General features: G+C 36.9%; 1 protein-coding gene across 2 annotated transcripts; it reads left to right on the top strand.

Moving 5' to 3' along the window:
• Positions 1-14,568: 14,568 nt before the first annotated feature.
• Positions 14,569-17,393, top strand: LOC149036648 (transcription elongation factor SPT6-like). 2 transcript variants are annotated; one of them, XM_089189454.1, is made up of 5 exons: positions 14,569-14,898; positions 14,995-15,068; positions 15,334-15,471; positions 16,301-16,373; positions 17,284-17,393. In XM_089189454.1, the coding sequence occupies exons 1-5, from the start codon at positions 14,685-14,687 to the stop codon at positions 17,376-17,378; spliced, it is 594 nt and encodes a 197-aa protein (XP_089045580.1). In that variant the 5' UTR covers positions 14,569-14,684; the 3' UTR covers positions 17,379-17,393. The 2 variants fall into 2 exon arrangements, with proteins under 2 accessions (XP_089045580.1, XP_089045581.1); XM_089189455.1 differs by having other exon boundaries at positions 14,579-14,898; positions 14,998-15,068.
• Positions 17,394-17,433: the final 40 nt, after the last annotated feature.

The raw sequence follows: 17,433 nt of genomic DNA, 5'->3' as shown, positions 1-17,433 counted from the left end.
TGATTGATACTTGTAGCAAACATTAACTAAGGATGGAAAAATATGTGTGCAAATTCTCAGAGTAATTGGTTAAATACCATCGCAGTGAGAGCTTCATACATTTTACCTATTTTGAAGCGAAAATGGCAATTTTGCAAATCTTGAAGAGTTTCCCTCAAAAACTAACAGAACTCCTTATAAAGGTCTTTTGTCAATAGATAGTGATTGAAATAAAATATTCTGATGGATGTGATCTTTTGGTTAGGCTGAGTGAGGAGTACTGTATGTGGCAGTGGAGGCAGATGGTGCGCCATTTGGCAAGGATGACACAGTCACTGCATACTTAGTTAGCTTTCTCAACCTGCTGAACAGCGCACAAAGTTGTGATGATAATAATTTACTCCTTCGTGCCAACTGTGAAGAAGATCATCCACTCATGAAATCTTACTCAAATCACCTGAGGGAAGAAATGGAACAGATTGAAGAGAAGACATTGACCACTGAGATAGTGGGTTTGTGTTCAAATTTGAACTGATACCATCTGACATGAAATAAATGTCATCCCACTTACGAACTATAGGATATAGGAACTTCTGAAGATCAACTCTCAAAGGGCTCAGTTGTGAAACTTCACATTGGCATTTGTTGTCGTCGAATTCAGAGACGCAGTTTCTATTTACTCGACAGTCGAGGTGCACATTGAGCAAGTGGAAAAGCTAAAGACCTCACGCCAACACTTTTTCAATGCCAACTGTTTGTTGCTTAATGGTGTCACTTCTACTGCGAGGACAGTTGGACACAAAGGGTAAAATCTGGACAGGAAGTTTAACATCTGAGGCTTTGCTATGGATTAGGCCTCAATTCAATGCAGGGTACTAAGCAAGCATGTCAAGCTGGCTTAGTATGGGGAAAACAAATGCAATGTCAAAAAGAGCTTACAGAGGTGGAGAGTGTTTAAACACAAATTTGTCCACAAGATGTGCCTGAGAGAAAGGGACCCCAACAGCATTGCTTATTACATCAAAAAGAGGAATATCAGCTATTCTTACATTCCTAGGAGAGTTTGAGATTGTGACCACAGGTTTTGCTATTGTGGACTTTCAAAGTCAACTGTTGATAATGAAGGGTGAGATTTGCTCAAGTGATGTCATGAAGGCCATTAAGCAAAGTGTTGCGGGTGGAAAAATTAGTCCAGAACTCAAACAATTTCTTTAGAATTAGATGTAGGTTATACAACGTTTCTTCCATTATGGTGCAGTATCTGAACAAAGTGTCACTTAAGTTCCACCAACATAACATTAAACTTGATTACACAATTATTTCTACACATACATGTATGATCCAAAAAGAGGCTTGGTAGTTTATTTGAATATTCAACACAGCCCAAGTTAATAAACAAAAAAAAAACATCTTGAAAAATTTATCGGTCAAGTCCAGTTTGTCCACATATAATTAAAACCAATGGAACTAATTAAACATACACCTTTGCATCTGTTTGTTCAGTGCTGCAAGATGCTGCTCACATTCCAGTATCCTTAAATGAAATTTAATGATGAGAACTTCAACACATAACTGTGCGCCAACAGAGGAGGAAACTTCATGAGTGATTTGAAATGAAACTGTTTACATTCCGATACATACACACTGATCAGAGCACTGGATCAGAGGTTAACTTGAGTGTTTCCTACTTTAAAAAGCTCAAACCGCTTGAAATTGGTAACCTCAATTCTCAAGCCTTTTTTTAAATACTCTTGTAATGTATTAGTTACTGATAATTTTTCTTTAATTCTTATTCTTCCTTTATTTTATCTTTAGAATAACTTTTTCCCTAACTGATTTATTTTTTAACAGAATCTAAAATGATTTGATGATTGATAAAGAATATCCTTTTGATCAAACGCAACCTTATTTCACTTTTATAATTAACTTTTGTTTTGTCAGTGCTACACAACAAGTATAACAAGTGCTACACAACAAGTATAGAGTCCACAGATCTCCTCAGGTGAAACACTTGTGCAAACTGAATAAGCAAAAGCAAAGGTAAAACTTTTAAGTTTCTCACTATGTTAATGAACTTTGGGGAAAGCAGAAAATGTTTTTCCATCCACTCACAGACACCTGAGAAATTGCTCGTTGGTTATTGTGCAAATATCATAGTATCCTAACAACAGTCTGATCACACAAGCATTGTGATGCCCTGTATATCTTATTACTTTAATCAAGATTCTCCTGTCAATTGCAAAGCCCAGTGCAAACTTAAGTAAAGTCCAATTTTGGAAACCAGTCAGAACAAACTGTTCACAGTTGAACAAAAACTGGCATAGAACAAAAGTGCATTATTATATGATGACATATGATGACATACTACTGCACATTTCAAATAACCCCTTATCGTTGAAAATACTTCGCTTGATTGGCAAGCATTCCATCAGCTTTGAATAGTGATGAGGATCTTCACAATTTTATGAGGGTGATTCTATTAATATACTAATACAATCGTGCATAGTCATGGTCTCCATACATCAAAAAATGGGCAAGGAAGAGATATCTTCAAAATCACAATGTAGGGAAAATTTAACAAAAGAATTGTCACCAGTGTTATGGTCCAAACTTAGAGAAGATTAATGAATGAACAAAGGCATTTTTATCATCGGTTTTACATTTGTAACTATTTATAAAACACTGGACTCCAACTTGAAAGCATTTTGTGCGAGCAATGTGCACTTCTTTGACAGCTCCTATCGGAAAAACTTCAAATTCCAATTATGGTTTTTGGTCCAAAATTCAATAAATCTACATGTGCCAAAGGATGCTTCTTAGGCACTGAATATACCCCTCATGGGAGGTGGCAATTTTCCAGCAGTTAGGCAGTCATGATGCATAGAAACATAGCTTCAATGACCTCAAATCATCTGAAGTCAAATTTTCCAAGCTTCTTTTAGGGGAAACTTTACTGAAGGTTCATAAGAATGCTACTGATGTAAACCAATGTGGTAAATCACGGATTCAGTTTCCTCACAAATTCAGTCAACCCAGCCAAAAGACCACATCCATCAGAATATTTTATTTCAATTACTATTCACTTATAAAAGACCTTTATAGGTAGTTCTGTTAGTTTTTGAGAGAAACCTTTCAGGATTTGCAAATTGCCTTTTTTCCTTTCAATACATATCTTCCCACTTAACATAATCCTTTATCAACTCAGCTACTCTCCAGGTAATTAGTGGTTCACAATACAACAAAAGAAAGATGATATTTTACATGACTTGTTCAGACGCTGGAGATGCAAGACTTGTGCCAACTCACTTACCACTTCCCTCAGGAGAATAGTTGTGATTAATCATGGAATACTCTGTCAATCTCAATCCCAAGTGACAGCCACACTGCCAACTAAACACTGGTTGACAAGGAAGAGCAGAAGATGCATTTTACATGTGCATCTTCTTGGCAATTATTGATCGATCACTTCAAAGTTTTTGTATCTACGGTAGAAAGGCCTGCTTAAGTTGATCTACTCCAAAATCATTTTCAATATGCTAGCAGTATTCATGGATACAACACCAGATATGCTCCCAAAAAATTTATGTAAACCTTGAGTGTACAATAACTCTGGAGAACAAGCATTTGCAAAGAAAATAAAAAATGACCTTGACAAAACAATAGAGAATCTCGATAAGGGAACATCGAAGTCATCACTGAAAGTCCCACTCTGAAACCAGAAGTGCCAGCGCCCACCCAAGCAGAAATGGAAAAGTTTTAATCAAAAACAAAGCCTGCTTTTCTGAGCATTTTACCTGGCTCTTCATTTGAACTATTCCTCAGTGTTCTGAGTATTTTGTATTTTAAATTTGTAATGTACAACAGTGTATAAAGTATTACATTTTATGCGTAAAAAATGGTCACTGAGTCACCAAGAACTGAGACCAATAATTTCAGACCCTAAATACAACTACCAGCCAGAAAAAGGAAACAAAAATTTGCTTCATATGCCATTTAGACAGCAATCTATGAAGGTCAGTAAATCAAAGTAAACAAGTGAAAGAAACTTTGTAAAAGTGAGCAAAGAGAACTAGATGCTGTGCGCCATGCATTGTCAGTAATGCATATGCCCCTTCGAGATTTAATAGAATGATACAGTTGTAGTAATGATAAACAAATTTAATGAAAATTAGACACCTATGCCTAGAGAAAAACATTGTCAGGGCTACGTAAATAGATTTTAAATCGATACTTTGAACTATTTTTATTCGACCAAAGAATTCTTTTTATTGGTCTTGATATCTTGATATTTACATGTTTGCAATGAAGATAAAGTCATACCAAGGGGTTAGACTTGTCTTTGTATAGATATTCCAAACTGTATTTTGATTTTTTCTACCGTAATTTTAGCTTTTATCAATTTTTTACTTTCTTATTTGTAATGGGTAATGATATAATTGTACATGGATCACATACATGAGTAGCACCATGCACAAAAGTTTGCCACTCTCATGCTGACAAACACTAAGAAGTTCAACACATCTCCCCAGCTCTGCAGGGACAAGGTTTCTCCTATTTTAAGAAACAGCTGCTAGTATGCAATGTCACACAGTCGCATAATGCTATGAACAGGCTTGAGCCCTCATATAATAAACATAAATAAATTCAAACATTTCCTTTAAGGAGGCATACTTTGCCTTAACTATTTAGGTCACCTCTGAAATGTGTTATGAGGACCAGATGTTAGTGTATAATCTCCTTTTTTTGCCATCTTTTCATCCACTGAATTTCTGTTATTCCCATAAATGCCAAAGTAAATTTAAACCACAAGGAATATATATATATAATATGCATATCCAGGCCTATTATTCAAATCTGCAAATAGGCGTCATGGTATATTTCAATTCTCTGTTCAATTGTTACACAGTAGACAACTTCATTACGTTTCTTGAGTGATGATAATTCAGGTTGGTGGAAGATAAGTAATATTTCTTTGAAGCAGAGGTTACATCTTTTGCTTGCGCTGTTGTAGGGTGATCTTCATGAAAGGATGCGCCATGAAATAAAGTGGTCAATGTTATTTTCTTGAAGGGTCCAGATATGTTTGCTGAGTTCGGTAGAGTTTCTGTGTTTTGTGTGTTAGAACGACGCGGTGTGGTTTCTGTATCTAGTCTTGAAGTCGTTTTCTGTAAGTCTGATGTATGTCTCAGCGGTGGTGTTGTCCTCACGTGCGACAGTGGCTTGGTAGATTGGTGATGACTGGAAGCAGTTTCCGTTAAGTGGACATGTGATCTTCTGTCGGCAGCTGCAAGTTTTGCTGTCTTTTGTGTTGGTGTTATCTATGGTGTCATTGATGTGTTTGGATGAATTAACAACGCATTTGTTGTGGTTGTCCATGATCTGTTAAGTGTTATTCATGCCGCTGTAACTGATTTTGATTCTGTTACGATTAAAGATTCTTCTGAGTTTGTGGTCTTTCGAGAAATGCTTGTCTACTAGGGCAAAGAATTTGTGTCCAATGTTGGTGCTGACAATTTTGCTGAATGGGTGGTTGTACCAGAGTATGTTGTTCCGTTGTCTGCTTTTTGGTTGTTAGTTGTGGGTGGTTCGTAATGTAGAGTGTACCAGTATCCGCATTCTTCGAGTGCTTATTGATATGGAGCCGCCCCTCCATATCAAAAAGCATTCATCAAGTGCTTTTTGATATGGAGGAGCGGCTCCATATCAAAAAGCACTCGACAAATGCGGATACCAGTCCAACACCAACACAAAAGGCGCCAAAACTTGGAGCTGCCAACAGAAGAACACATGCCCACTTAACTGAAACTTCCTCCAGTCATCACTTATCTACCGAGCCACCGTCACACGTAAGGACAACAGCACCACTGAAACGTACATCAGACTTACAGAAAACGACTTCAAGACTAGATACAGAAACCACACCACATCATTCCAACACACAAAACAGAAACTCTACCGAACTCAGCAAACATACCTGGACCCTTAAAGAAAATAACATTGACCACTTTATTTTATGGCACATCCTTTCATCAAGATCACCCTACAACAACGCAAGCAAAAGATGCAACCTCTGCCTCAAAGAAAAATTACTCATCATCCACCAACCTGAATTATCATCACTCAATAAACGTAATGAACACGTGTCTTCATGCCACCACAGAAACAAACAATTACTGTGTATATTAACAATTGAACAAAGCATTGAAATTTCCCGCCATGCCTTTATGCAAGTTTGTAAATTATATAAATGATGGTTATGAATATTCTTCACGATAAAATCCCCTGATGAGTGAGTAATCACGAAACAGGCTTGTAGGGATGAAAGTATAGTCTCTGTTTTTTCCCCTATCTCATACATATTGCGCTCTACTTCTACGTATCAAGCACTGTACAGCAGAAAAATCAGATCACAGACTTCCTATATGTATATCTATGTATAGTTTTACGTGAGGCACATGTCTTGAAGGGGAGCTCATGAGATAGATCTCTAGCAAGCTACAATCAACCTGACAACTAACTTGCCGAGACTTTTCTCTTGAGGTAGTGATTGTCCTCTGAGATGACCAGTAAAAAGTCCTAAAACATTATAGAAAGAAAAGAAAAGCAAACTAGAGAAACACCCCCTATGAATAAAGTTGTTGAGGCAGACTCCTTAATTAATAACATGCCTTGGACACTCCACTCCACCCCACCAACAAGGAATTGTTAGGTCTCTGAGGATAATCTTGACTCCTATGAAAATTGCACTTTGTGAGTCATTGCTCCCTCACTCTGGAACAATTTACCAGACCAAATAAGAACTGTAGCATGCTTAAGTTTCCTTAAGAGTAAAGTTAAGACATTTTCAATGAGTTATTCCTTTTAGCTTTCAAACACCTCAGATTTGTTCCTGAATTAACAAATATTAAACTTATAATGTAATTTACATATGCATTAGCAACTTTAATAGGTGCTTTTGGTCAATTAGTACAAATAACAATTATCATCACCTTTTTAACGCAATAGTTTTACCAAATTTTTCTTACGCTCTGCCGGTTTATGGTGCCTCAGATTCCGACCTTTCTGTAATATAGAATTTTTTAGACCAGTGTATGAAAAGAAAGTTTATGTCCAAGAATGTAAATATCAGGGATTTGCTAGAGAAGGCGGACAGGACACTCTACAAAAAAAGATCGAATGACCCCGAATGCCCGTTCTTCCAGTTTTTAACTTAGGAAAAGAACATGAGGTACAATCTTAGAAATACGTCAGTCTCTGTCCCTAGAATCTACACTGACAGGTTTAAGAACGTTTTTAGTAACAGAATAATTTTTAGATATGATATGTAAATAGTTTTTTTTTAGTTTAAAACAAACTTTGTAACCTGGCTTATTCGGCTGTATAGATATGCCATGTGTGTGGGCACAGAATGTATACCCATTGAAAGAACTGGAGATTTGAATGAACCGTTCATCAGACACGTGCGTTCTAATACATCGAGGAACTGGGACTTTTTATGGAAAGCCTAGATTTACACACTTGTAAATTTGATTTCAGAAATGCAGATTTCCTTCACATAAAATATAAGAAACCCAAAATACATTACAGCAATGTCAGATGTAATTTCAAGGTACATGCAGAGAAGCTATGAATGGAAAATCTTTGTCCCAGATCCAACTTTATCATATATTAAACAGGCAGTAAATATATCATAGCTATTACTAAAGATATGGCATGAAAATATTCAGGATGGATGTGATTATATTGACTTTCTCAATGCCACAGTTTCCAGATCATGGTTTAGAGTTAGTTGAGAGACAGGCTACCCTATCCAAGGCAGGCTAGAAAGAGAAGCAAGAGTTGTGGCAAGCAAATATGGGCAAACTAAAGGAAGAAAAAGAGAACAGCTTCAGTCAAAATATCTCACTTTAAGCATTCTATACAGTGAACTAGTGTCTATTGAGGGAGCGGAAAGGGACCTTCATCTCACAAGAGATGAGCTTTCAGACTGAAAGAAAAATTTTAATGATCTAGAGGAAGAAACGCAAAAGCTGATACATGAAATGAGGGATTTGCAAAGAAATACAGAGGAAGAAAGGACTCTGCAAAATGAACAAAACCCAACTTATTTCTCTCCTTCACTAACAACAGGGGAGGCATTGCTGCACAACTTCTGTTTCGCTTGACTTTTATAGCTCTTTGACTTGTATTCACTTCAAATTCTGCTACCTTTCAAAAGCTGAAAACCAGGGGAAATAAATATCAATCAAAATGGTAACTTAAAAGCACCTCTGAGCACATTCAGTTTCATATAAAAACATAATTTAATGTTATTGATGACAAGCATGTTGTATTATGTGTTAAATGCATTCAAATGTAAAAACTATATATCCTTCTTTAAAAGTACCTCTATCAACCAAATATCAATGCCTCGTTGGCGTTACAAAAATTATTAATTAGCTAAAGTTATGTTGGTAAATATTCTTCAATGCATGCTTTAGTATTAGATGTGAGAGATACCATCTCAAGGGGCATTTTTGGTGCGTGAAGAAGTTTCCTTGCTTGCACAACGAAATGCTTCGGTGAGTTTCCAAGGTAAGCTTTCATCTTTAAAGGAAAATCATAGGCCTTTCCCTGGCCATGAGGGTCCAGATATATACCACCAATAATAGAATACAGACAACTTGTTAAGAGCCTGTCCACGAGAGCACCGGGCAGTCGTGCTACATGCCATCTCACCGATTTCAATGAAACTTTGCCAGTTTAAAGGTTCTACCTCAAAACTCAAAAAGACAAACCGGTTTCTGTTTTGGTTTTTTCCGGCGGGAGATAGACCACTCCCCCGGTTTTTCTTGGTTTTCACCAAGGAAATCGCTTCAAAATAGGTAAAATGTATGAGGGTCTCACTGCGATCATCCAAATATTTGACAACTTTGAGGTCAAATATCTCCCCTTGCCAGAAAGCTACAACACTAATCTTGATTCCCCTTTATAATCCATTATTTCATCTCTGAAAATCATCAAAAAAATATTTGGGCGCTACCGTATTTTTGTCTTGGATGCCTTTTAAAATCTGCGACTGTGACAAGTTTCTCTCAACTACACCTGTCACGCAATTCTTGCTTTAGGCGGTCGCTTGACCAAATAAACCACATTTTTTGGCTCTTTATACAAGATGATTGATCAAGAAAAGTGAAAAATGTGAAAAACTTTCGAGATTTTTTGTAGGAATGAAAAATTTCACGTTTAGAGAGATGCATGTGGGCGAAAAATTGAAGAGAAAATCGTAGCGTTTCTTTCTCTTGTCGTTTATTACTTTGGAGATTTGCTAAAATCAAGAAATAGGGCTCTTTTTACAGAACAAAACATTCATTAGCCTATAATTTGATCGTCTATTATCGTTATCGTACAAATAATAAGGAAACTGCAACAGGAGAGGAGATTTTAAAGTCATGTCGCGTGCTTGTTGACGTATAAGTTCCTGTGTGTAACAACTTCGGCTTTTCCATACCGCGGATGACGGGAAACTCTGCCCCCCTTATTTGATAGGAAATATCAATATCCCCATAAAATTCATTGTAACTGCGTCATGTTTCCAGAAAATGAGACTGGAAAATGTTTTTTCCACTTTCCACCATCAAGAAATTGCACGTAGAAGTAGTATTTGTAGCGTGACTGCGTGACCTTTCCTGAGAAGTAAAAATTGTTTATCTTTTTTTTTTCAAGAAGACACTTCTAGAAAGTTCTTAATCCTTCTGTTATCTTATTTTCCTGTTTTTTGACTGCAAATATCATCTACATTTGCTATTATTTTCGCCGATTGTCATGGCCTTTCCTGCGTGCACGTGCGTGCCAGTTCATACTTCTTTCGAGTTTCTTGGGATGGTGTCGGGCTTAGGTGTGTAGGTCTGGCTCAAAAGATATCTGCACGCTGCAACACGGGTTCCTATGTTTGCTTCTTTTTCTTTATTTGTATTTTTATTCTCTGCCTTGCATTATCACACATTTATGTTTTTTTATTCCCTCAGCGCGTTCCCTCAGATTTGGAAGTAGGCTATGAAAAGTCAATATTGACCAGAACTTACTGAAACTCTTTTCTATCACTATTTGTTTCAGGGAACCCCTGTTATTTATAACTTTATTTCTCAAGAGAATGTGTTTTTATTTGCTGTCTATTTCCATTAGAACATGAAACTAGGTCCTGATAAGTTTTTTTGTTTCGTGACTCCCAAAAACTGTGTTTGCGACAACATCAATTGAGAAATCAAAGGCAATTACGCCTGAGAAATTCGCTTTTAGCCTTCTACCCGCAGAAGGCAAATCTTTGTAATGAAACGTTCTAAGACCTCTGTAAACTAGAGACATTACGTGATGTTGAGGGGTCAAATATTTACACTAAATCTGTGACCCTCAAACGGATCACGTATTCGTACATGTAACGTCCGGAAAATATCACGCATATATCACACCGTGGGCGCACCTAGCGAATTCTATCCACTGGCTTCAATAGTAAAGAGACAACTTATTTACTATTTGTATATGAGCAAGCTTATTTGCCCTACTTGAAAAAATCCTTGATGAAGTCTACTCTTGTCAGACGAAACGTGTGGGAGATAAATACAAGTTTTTTACTTTCTCAGTTCGTGCGCTGATGCTCACTTGTTTGTTCCGTCAAAAACGCTTTTAATGTGAAGTCACGTCGACCTCGACAGAAAAATTTAGCTTACCCTGTCATAATCAATGGTTTGATACCGTAACTACTTATTTAGGTACATCATTGGGCTTTGATCACAATAATGAAAAAAAATGTGTGTTTCCTCACGCACGCCACATTTATTCTTTGGAAAATTATTTTACTCGAGGGCGATGTCGCTTAGCTTGGCGCGTCTTGACTCTGACCGACGAAAATTATCGAGGTGAACCCCATGAAATTCTTGTCAAATGTTTTAAAAAATTTGTCTACCCTTGATTTGCACGCAGAAAAAATAGGCAAATTCCGAACGGTAGTTCAAAATACTTTATTTATTGGTCAATTTATGAACTGTTTGATAACAGCGTGAGGAAAAAGCAAAATTGAAACAACCGGCGTATCGGTCAAATGAATTCCAATTTTTTCAACAAGGAGTTTGTAATTTTTCCCAGTGAATTTAAGTGGGGGTCAATTTTTTGTGACAGCCGAAGATAGACATCTCTGAAACGTCTCTGAAACTCTTAAAGAGTTTACACTTCCGGTAATATTTTCCTCCTTCTCGCAACAGCACAACAAACATTGTTAATCCTATGTAGTGTAGGTGTATCAGTTGTATTACGTCTTCATAGTGATGCCATATAAGAAATCAAGTGTCTAAAAAGCCCTCAATTCAACCTAACACTCGAATTGATTGAGTCAAGATGGTGCAGTTGTCTTGCTCATTTGCAACTAACTGTAGAACCAAATGTTATTTTTCTCGCGCTGGCCAGGGACGGCAACAGCTCATACCTATAAATTCGTGGGTGTACAGCTTAAAAAAAAAAAATTGAGAGACGTGTACAGCTTAAAAAAAAAAATTGAGAGACGTCGATGTATCCCAAACATGCGTTTCGTCCGAGAAGAAACTTATTCTAGCGCGTATTGGCTTATTTGGAGAGTTACGAAGACCGCGATTTCACGATATGCCTCAAATATCGTGCACAACTTAGTGTGAGATTCAGACCTTCGGGTTCGTAAATGCCAGTATCCAAGACATCCAAGGCATCCAAGACAAAAATACGGTAGCGCCCAAAGATTTTTTTGATGATTTTCAGAGATGAAATAATGAGTTATAAAGGGGAATCAAGATTAGTGTTGTAGCTTTCTGGCAAGGGGAGATATTTGACCTCAAAGTTGTCAAATATTTGGATGACTCGAAAAGTCTAAAAACACAGTCGTTTCTTTGCCTCTGTTGATTGACAAGCTGTCAATCAAATTGACTGATACTTGTGGCGAACATTAACTAAGGATGGAAAAATATGTGTGCAAATCCTCAGAGTAATTGGTTAAATACCATCGCAGTGAGAGCTTCATACATTTTACCTGTTTTGAAGCGATTTCCTTGGTGAAAACCAAAAAAACCGGGGGGGTGATCTATCTCCCCCCGGAAAAAACCAAAACAGAAACCGTTTTGAGGTAGACCCTTTAAACTGGCAAAGTTTCATTGAAATCGGTGAGATGGCATGTAGCACGATTGCCCGGTGCTCTCGTGGACAGGCTCTTAAGTTACTTGTCAGAAATGCATTGTACAATTAACTACTTTCCCGATTTTTTTCCGAAAATATATTAGTTAGTGTGCAAAGGGATCTTCTAGATACAAATTATTTCTACGAAACCGTTTTTAAAGGGGTCTAACAAGATGATTTCATGTACTGTTTACCAGTAAAACTTAAGCAATACAGTTTCAACTGGACTCTTTAAGATTTCAGTTTTGTTTAAACTTTTCCCCCAGACCCATTAATTGCTGTATTCGATAAGTGTTAAGACCCAAAGAGTTTTGAATAAAAAGCTTTAGACCTTATTTAGGGTACATTCTCTTTCTCTTCAACCAAATGAGTACTTCGATCCCCCTGCCCAGTCCCTTTCCCATCGATTTTTACATAGTCAAACCAAATGACTGAATACAAGGAATGATCTCTCGCTACACACTTGGTTGAACAAACAAAAAAATAAAAAAATGAAAGAAAAATGCTCCATAAAATTGCGGCTGGCTCTAAGGGAAGGAAAGATTGGGCGAATCCTTCGATCTTTAGAGCTACACGAGCAAGCAAGGGGAGAATGGACCATCACTACCACTCACAGGGAAGTCATCGTGTCCTTAACCCAACACCAGCAGTTACAAAAAACGCACAAATTTGTCCACATTCAGTTTTTAATTCATATCTCAACAAATATTTACAGGAATAACACCTACAATATGTCATTTTAAAGTGTATAGAATGGGCTTCTCAGGGAAAAAAAAATTCATCATTGAAACCCTGGACTTTCCTAAAAAGTAAAATTTAAAACACAAAATAAGTAAGACATAGTGTAAAACTTGAGGTCAAAGTCACTTTTCCTCATAGGTATAGGTTACTTAAGATTAATTGATAGCAGAAGTTAATTATTAACATCTCAGCAACATTTCCTGAAAATCTGAAAGAAAAAGAATAAATAATGAATTTTTTATGAATTTTTATGTGCACCCATGAAATTCCAAAAAAATTAGCAAAAATTTGTCCACATTCAGTTTTAATTCATATCTCAACAAACATTTACAGGAATAACACCTACAATATGTCATTTTAAAGTGTATAAAATGGGCTTCTCAGGAAAAAAAAGAATTCATCATTGAAACCCTGGACTTTCCTAAAAAGTAAAATTTAAAACACAAAATAAGTAAGACATAGTGTAAAACTTGAGGTCAAAGTCACTTTTCCTCACAGGTATAGGTTACTTAAGATTAATTGATAGCAGAAGTTAATTATTGCTTAGGAGTTGCAGAATACATAATTCGCATACCAAAGTTATAGGATTGGTTAATATGAGCAGCCAGGGCAGATGATGGAAAATCGTAAACATCGTGTGTAAAACCGAACTAAACCAAACTCCTTTCCCGCGAAGATAGTAAACGTATAACAATTTCTAATCTCCTGTCGTGTGAGTGATATTTTATTTTTGATTAACAAATAGCATATTTTACTGAATAGTTCAGCTGCAACCATAGATGAAATAACACAAAGAGAGGTGTTGACCGTCCAATTTGTTTTTAATAAAATAATGTTTCCACGTAATATTTATCACATTTATTTCAAAGATGACATTACTCATCTTGCACGATGACTCTTTTTTTTTCATGAAAATCACTGACTGAGGTGCCTGTGAACCCCTATTTGTATGCCTTTGAGCAAACAACCTACAACATTCAGGTGGTGAAAACTGCGGTGAGTACCCTTTGTTTGACAAAGTGTGACCCCCCTTTGAAAAATCCTGGCTAAGCCCCTGCAAACTATACATTGTTTATGGAATCACGTTTCTCTTTGACACCCTTTTGTTGTCCTTGAAAGTGGGAACTGTGACAGACGCAATCTTTATTTCCGGTGTGCCCAGTTCTCCAGACGGAAGAAAAACTCAGTTTTGTGGTAACCTTCTTTCTTCAAGACATTTCAAAAACTTGAAAATAGACTGAACCACGGATCAAACTTAAAAATAATCAATCTTAGAGAGCAAAAAGTCATAACTCTGAAAATTTTCTCTTGCGAAAAAACAACTAAAAATCCGCTGACCATGCTGGCGGTGAAACTTTTAAAAAGAGCAAAATTATACTCGTTTTTCCAAATTATGCCGAAAATTATACTAGGACAGTCTATAAGGCCTGGTGTAGAGAGAGAGAAAGAGAGAGAGAGAGAGAGGTAGCTTATTTGTAGCACGCTGTTTCAAACACAGACGGTTATATTAGCTCTCCTCTCAGGATGAGGAGGTTCTTTTCTTAGTCTATTAAGGACAAATTGCAAAAAAAATATTAAAAAAGTAGTAAATGAAAAAAAAAAAAAAAAAAAAAAAGATAAAATTGTCGATGACCGTGTAGGCTCATGTAGACGAGGAAGACTGGTACAGATCTTCGAGCCCAGCTCCCACCCTATTGCCAGTAAGCCATTTTGTCAACTTCTTCTCTCGTTGCTTGCAATCCTCGTGTTATCTTCTTTTCGTCAGTTGATTTGTCGCTCGACCCTTCGTTATGTCAAAATTTGGCGACAGCGAAGCGGAGGAAGACTCCTTAGATGAAAGTTTGTCAGAGAAAAGTGACGACGATGAAGATGAAGACGAAGAAGAAGGAGAAGAAGAGGAACAGGCAGATGACGAGAACGACATTATAAACGATGAAATTGAAGAAAGCGCTGGAGAAGAAGAGCAGGGTCATCACGGACACCATCATAGGAAACGAAGGAAAGGTAGAAAAGCAAATTAATTTAACGAATAAGAATTCGTCAGCTTTCTTTTAAAGGAAGGTTTTCGGCGTATTCGAAGTTTCTCTTCATGTTTTCTAGCTGATGAGGCAGAGGAGCTCGATGAGGAAGATTTGTCTTTGATCGAGGAGAATCTTGGCATCAGTATTAAGCGGGTAAGAATACCACAGCTTAGTTTTTTAACCATCTCTCTCCTGAGAAGTGAAAAATTCAATTAATTAATTTACCTGTTCAATAGCTAAACACTGTAAGCTTCCTTTATTTGTTTGTCATCCGACGATCATTGATTCGACGAAAATATTCAATTTTGTGTTCGATTTAATCACTTCTCTTTTGACCTTTTGGATATTTTTTAAGCAGTAAATATTTCGTTGTGGTGTTTGATTGATTGAGAAATGAAATATTTGTTTCATTTTTTAGAAAAGGCCTCGTTTGAAAAAAATAAAAGAGCTCGATTCTGATGAAGAAGGGGAAGATCAGTTGGCTGGAAATGCTGCCGTGAAAGAGCGAGAAGCGATTGCAAACCAGCTGTTTGTGGGTGGTGATGATGGTGGGGAGGTACGTATGCTTGGAGACATCTGTTTCTAGTTTGTTTGATTTTAATTGTGTTTGGGTACTATTCAATTTTAATGATAGTTTATGATATTACTGATGCAAAGAGCTCTCCCAACTGAAAAAAGAAGTCTTTTTGTTGGTATTTATGTTAAAACAGGTTTCAACACAGGCATGTGTTTTCCCACCTGTTTTGATTCATCTTGTGTTAAAATGGTACCCCTTAGCAGATGGATTTCATGTTACTATGTACCTGTGCGGCAATAGATCACAGATGATGTATAAATGTAGTAAGGGCATAAAAGTGATGCAAAAGGCCCAGCTGAGTTTGTCAGTACCCTTACTTACCACTTGGTTATGGAACTAGGATTAGCTGAGGCAGCCAGACCAGTGGGCTATTCAGCCTTAACCTAAGATGCCTCTTTATTTAAGGGAGAATGCTCATAGGCCACTCTGTATTTTTATTACGATGGGAAGTAATGTTGCAATATGATTGGCCAATTTGTTGTTGTCAATAAGAGTACAGACAATGCTGTGTCAGGTGATGCCTTTGCTAGCTGTCAAACACGGATGACTTGGAAATTTTGACATCGATATTGTGGTAAAAAAACAAATCAATAGTGGTTTAGCATGGTGTGCCCTCTTATTAACAACCATATTTGACATCACTATGGTCAAAATTTGTTGCGGAGTAATGATGAATATTGTCATCGATAAGAATACAGACCATGCTGAACCACTGTTAATTTGTTTAAATATAATATTGTGAGGATTATTGAGTCTACTTTTGGGTTTGTTCCCATGATAAATTATCTTGCTACACTCCTCTTTGTAGGTTGCAGCAGAACCAGCTGAGGCTCCAGGAGATGACACGTATGCCGACATTGATGAATCTGAATCAGAAGAAGGTAATATTTAAGACTTATATTAGCTTTGTTTGACTTTGCTATAAGATTGGCGTGGAAATTAAGATTGTGTGGTATTATAATGCTTTCATTAAGAAACAGAGTACAGTGTACCTTACTAGAGAATAGTTTAACCCTTTACACGCTAATATCAGTATCTATATTCTCTGTACTCTTCTCTGTGCACTTCTTTTGGTACTGAAAAGGAGAAATCATTTAGTAATCAAAGCTTCTTGGGTTGGCGATCGTTCTCTGTCTTCTCATAATGTGGATAGATGATATAACAGTAGTATTGTGAGGAGAACTTAGATGGTGATCACTCTTAGGGTTTAAAGGGTTAAAGGAACAGAAGATTACCCTCTATATCTGAATTAAAATTAGCTCAGGCTGTCAAAGTGTAGTTGGAGAATTCTCCCACCAATGAATGCCTTGTATCGACATGTTTGTCAGTGATCAGTGTTGAAAAGGAGTTTGAGTGGCTCTTAGAGGAACAGAGACAATGAGCTAGTGAATGTGGATTGAGTTTTATACAAAGGGGTAACCATGGCAAAAAGGGTCACCTTACTTTGACAGCTGTTTCACTGATCACCTGTGGTAGAATACAAGACCTTTTAGGAGCCAAGAGGCAGGTCAGGAGGGACAAATGGAGGTGGGGGGGGGGGGGGGGGTAGAGGAATTCACATGGCATTGACCCAAATGCATGTAATCAAGGTGGTCTTTAACTGAAAAAAAAAAGAAGCTAACTTGGACAATAGACAGTCACCCTGAACATTGTTGTATGTTGCATGAGTTGTATTTGTGAGCAGAACAATATTTTCAAATCATAACAACAGATTTATGGTTCCACAAGGACCCATTATTTATCTTGTTAAAATATTGTTAACAAAACCCATTGTTTTATTTCAAATCATAGATGTGGATGATTTTATCGTGGATGATGAAGGGAATCCTATTAACAGACATACTAAGAAAAAGAGAAGAATTCCTGGAACATTACAAGATTCGTAAGTATTTTGAAAATGTTGATGTATCCAAGTGCTACCATCTGATTTAAAGGTATTCA

Source organism: Pocillopora damicornis, chromosome 12 (assembly GCF_964200805.1).
Source record: "Pocillopora damicornis chromosome 12, jaPocDami1.2, whole genome shotgun sequence".
NCBI classification, from domain to species: Eukaryota; Metazoa; Cnidaria; class Anthozoa; order Scleractinia; family Pocilloporidae; genus Pocillopora; species Pocillopora damicornis.
The sequence above is the reverse complement of the archived record's forward strand: the minus strand, read 5'-3'. Positions and strand labels throughout refer to the sequence as shown.

Excerpts from the sequence above, each read along its gene's own strand:
- LOC149036648 (XM_089189454.1), top strand. The coding sequence starts at position 14,685 with ATGTCAAAATTTGGCGACAGCGAAGCGGAGGAAGACTCCTTAGATGAA. Across the intron at positions 14,899-14,994 it reads TCATAGGAAACGAAGGAAAG|CTGATGAGGCAGAGGAGCTC; the intron begins GTAGAAAAGCAA and ends CATGTTTTCTAG. Across the intron at positions 15,069-15,333 it reads TTGGCATCAGTATTAAGCGG|AAAAGGCCTCGTTTGAAAAA; the intron begins GTAAGAATACCA and ends TTCATTTTTTAG.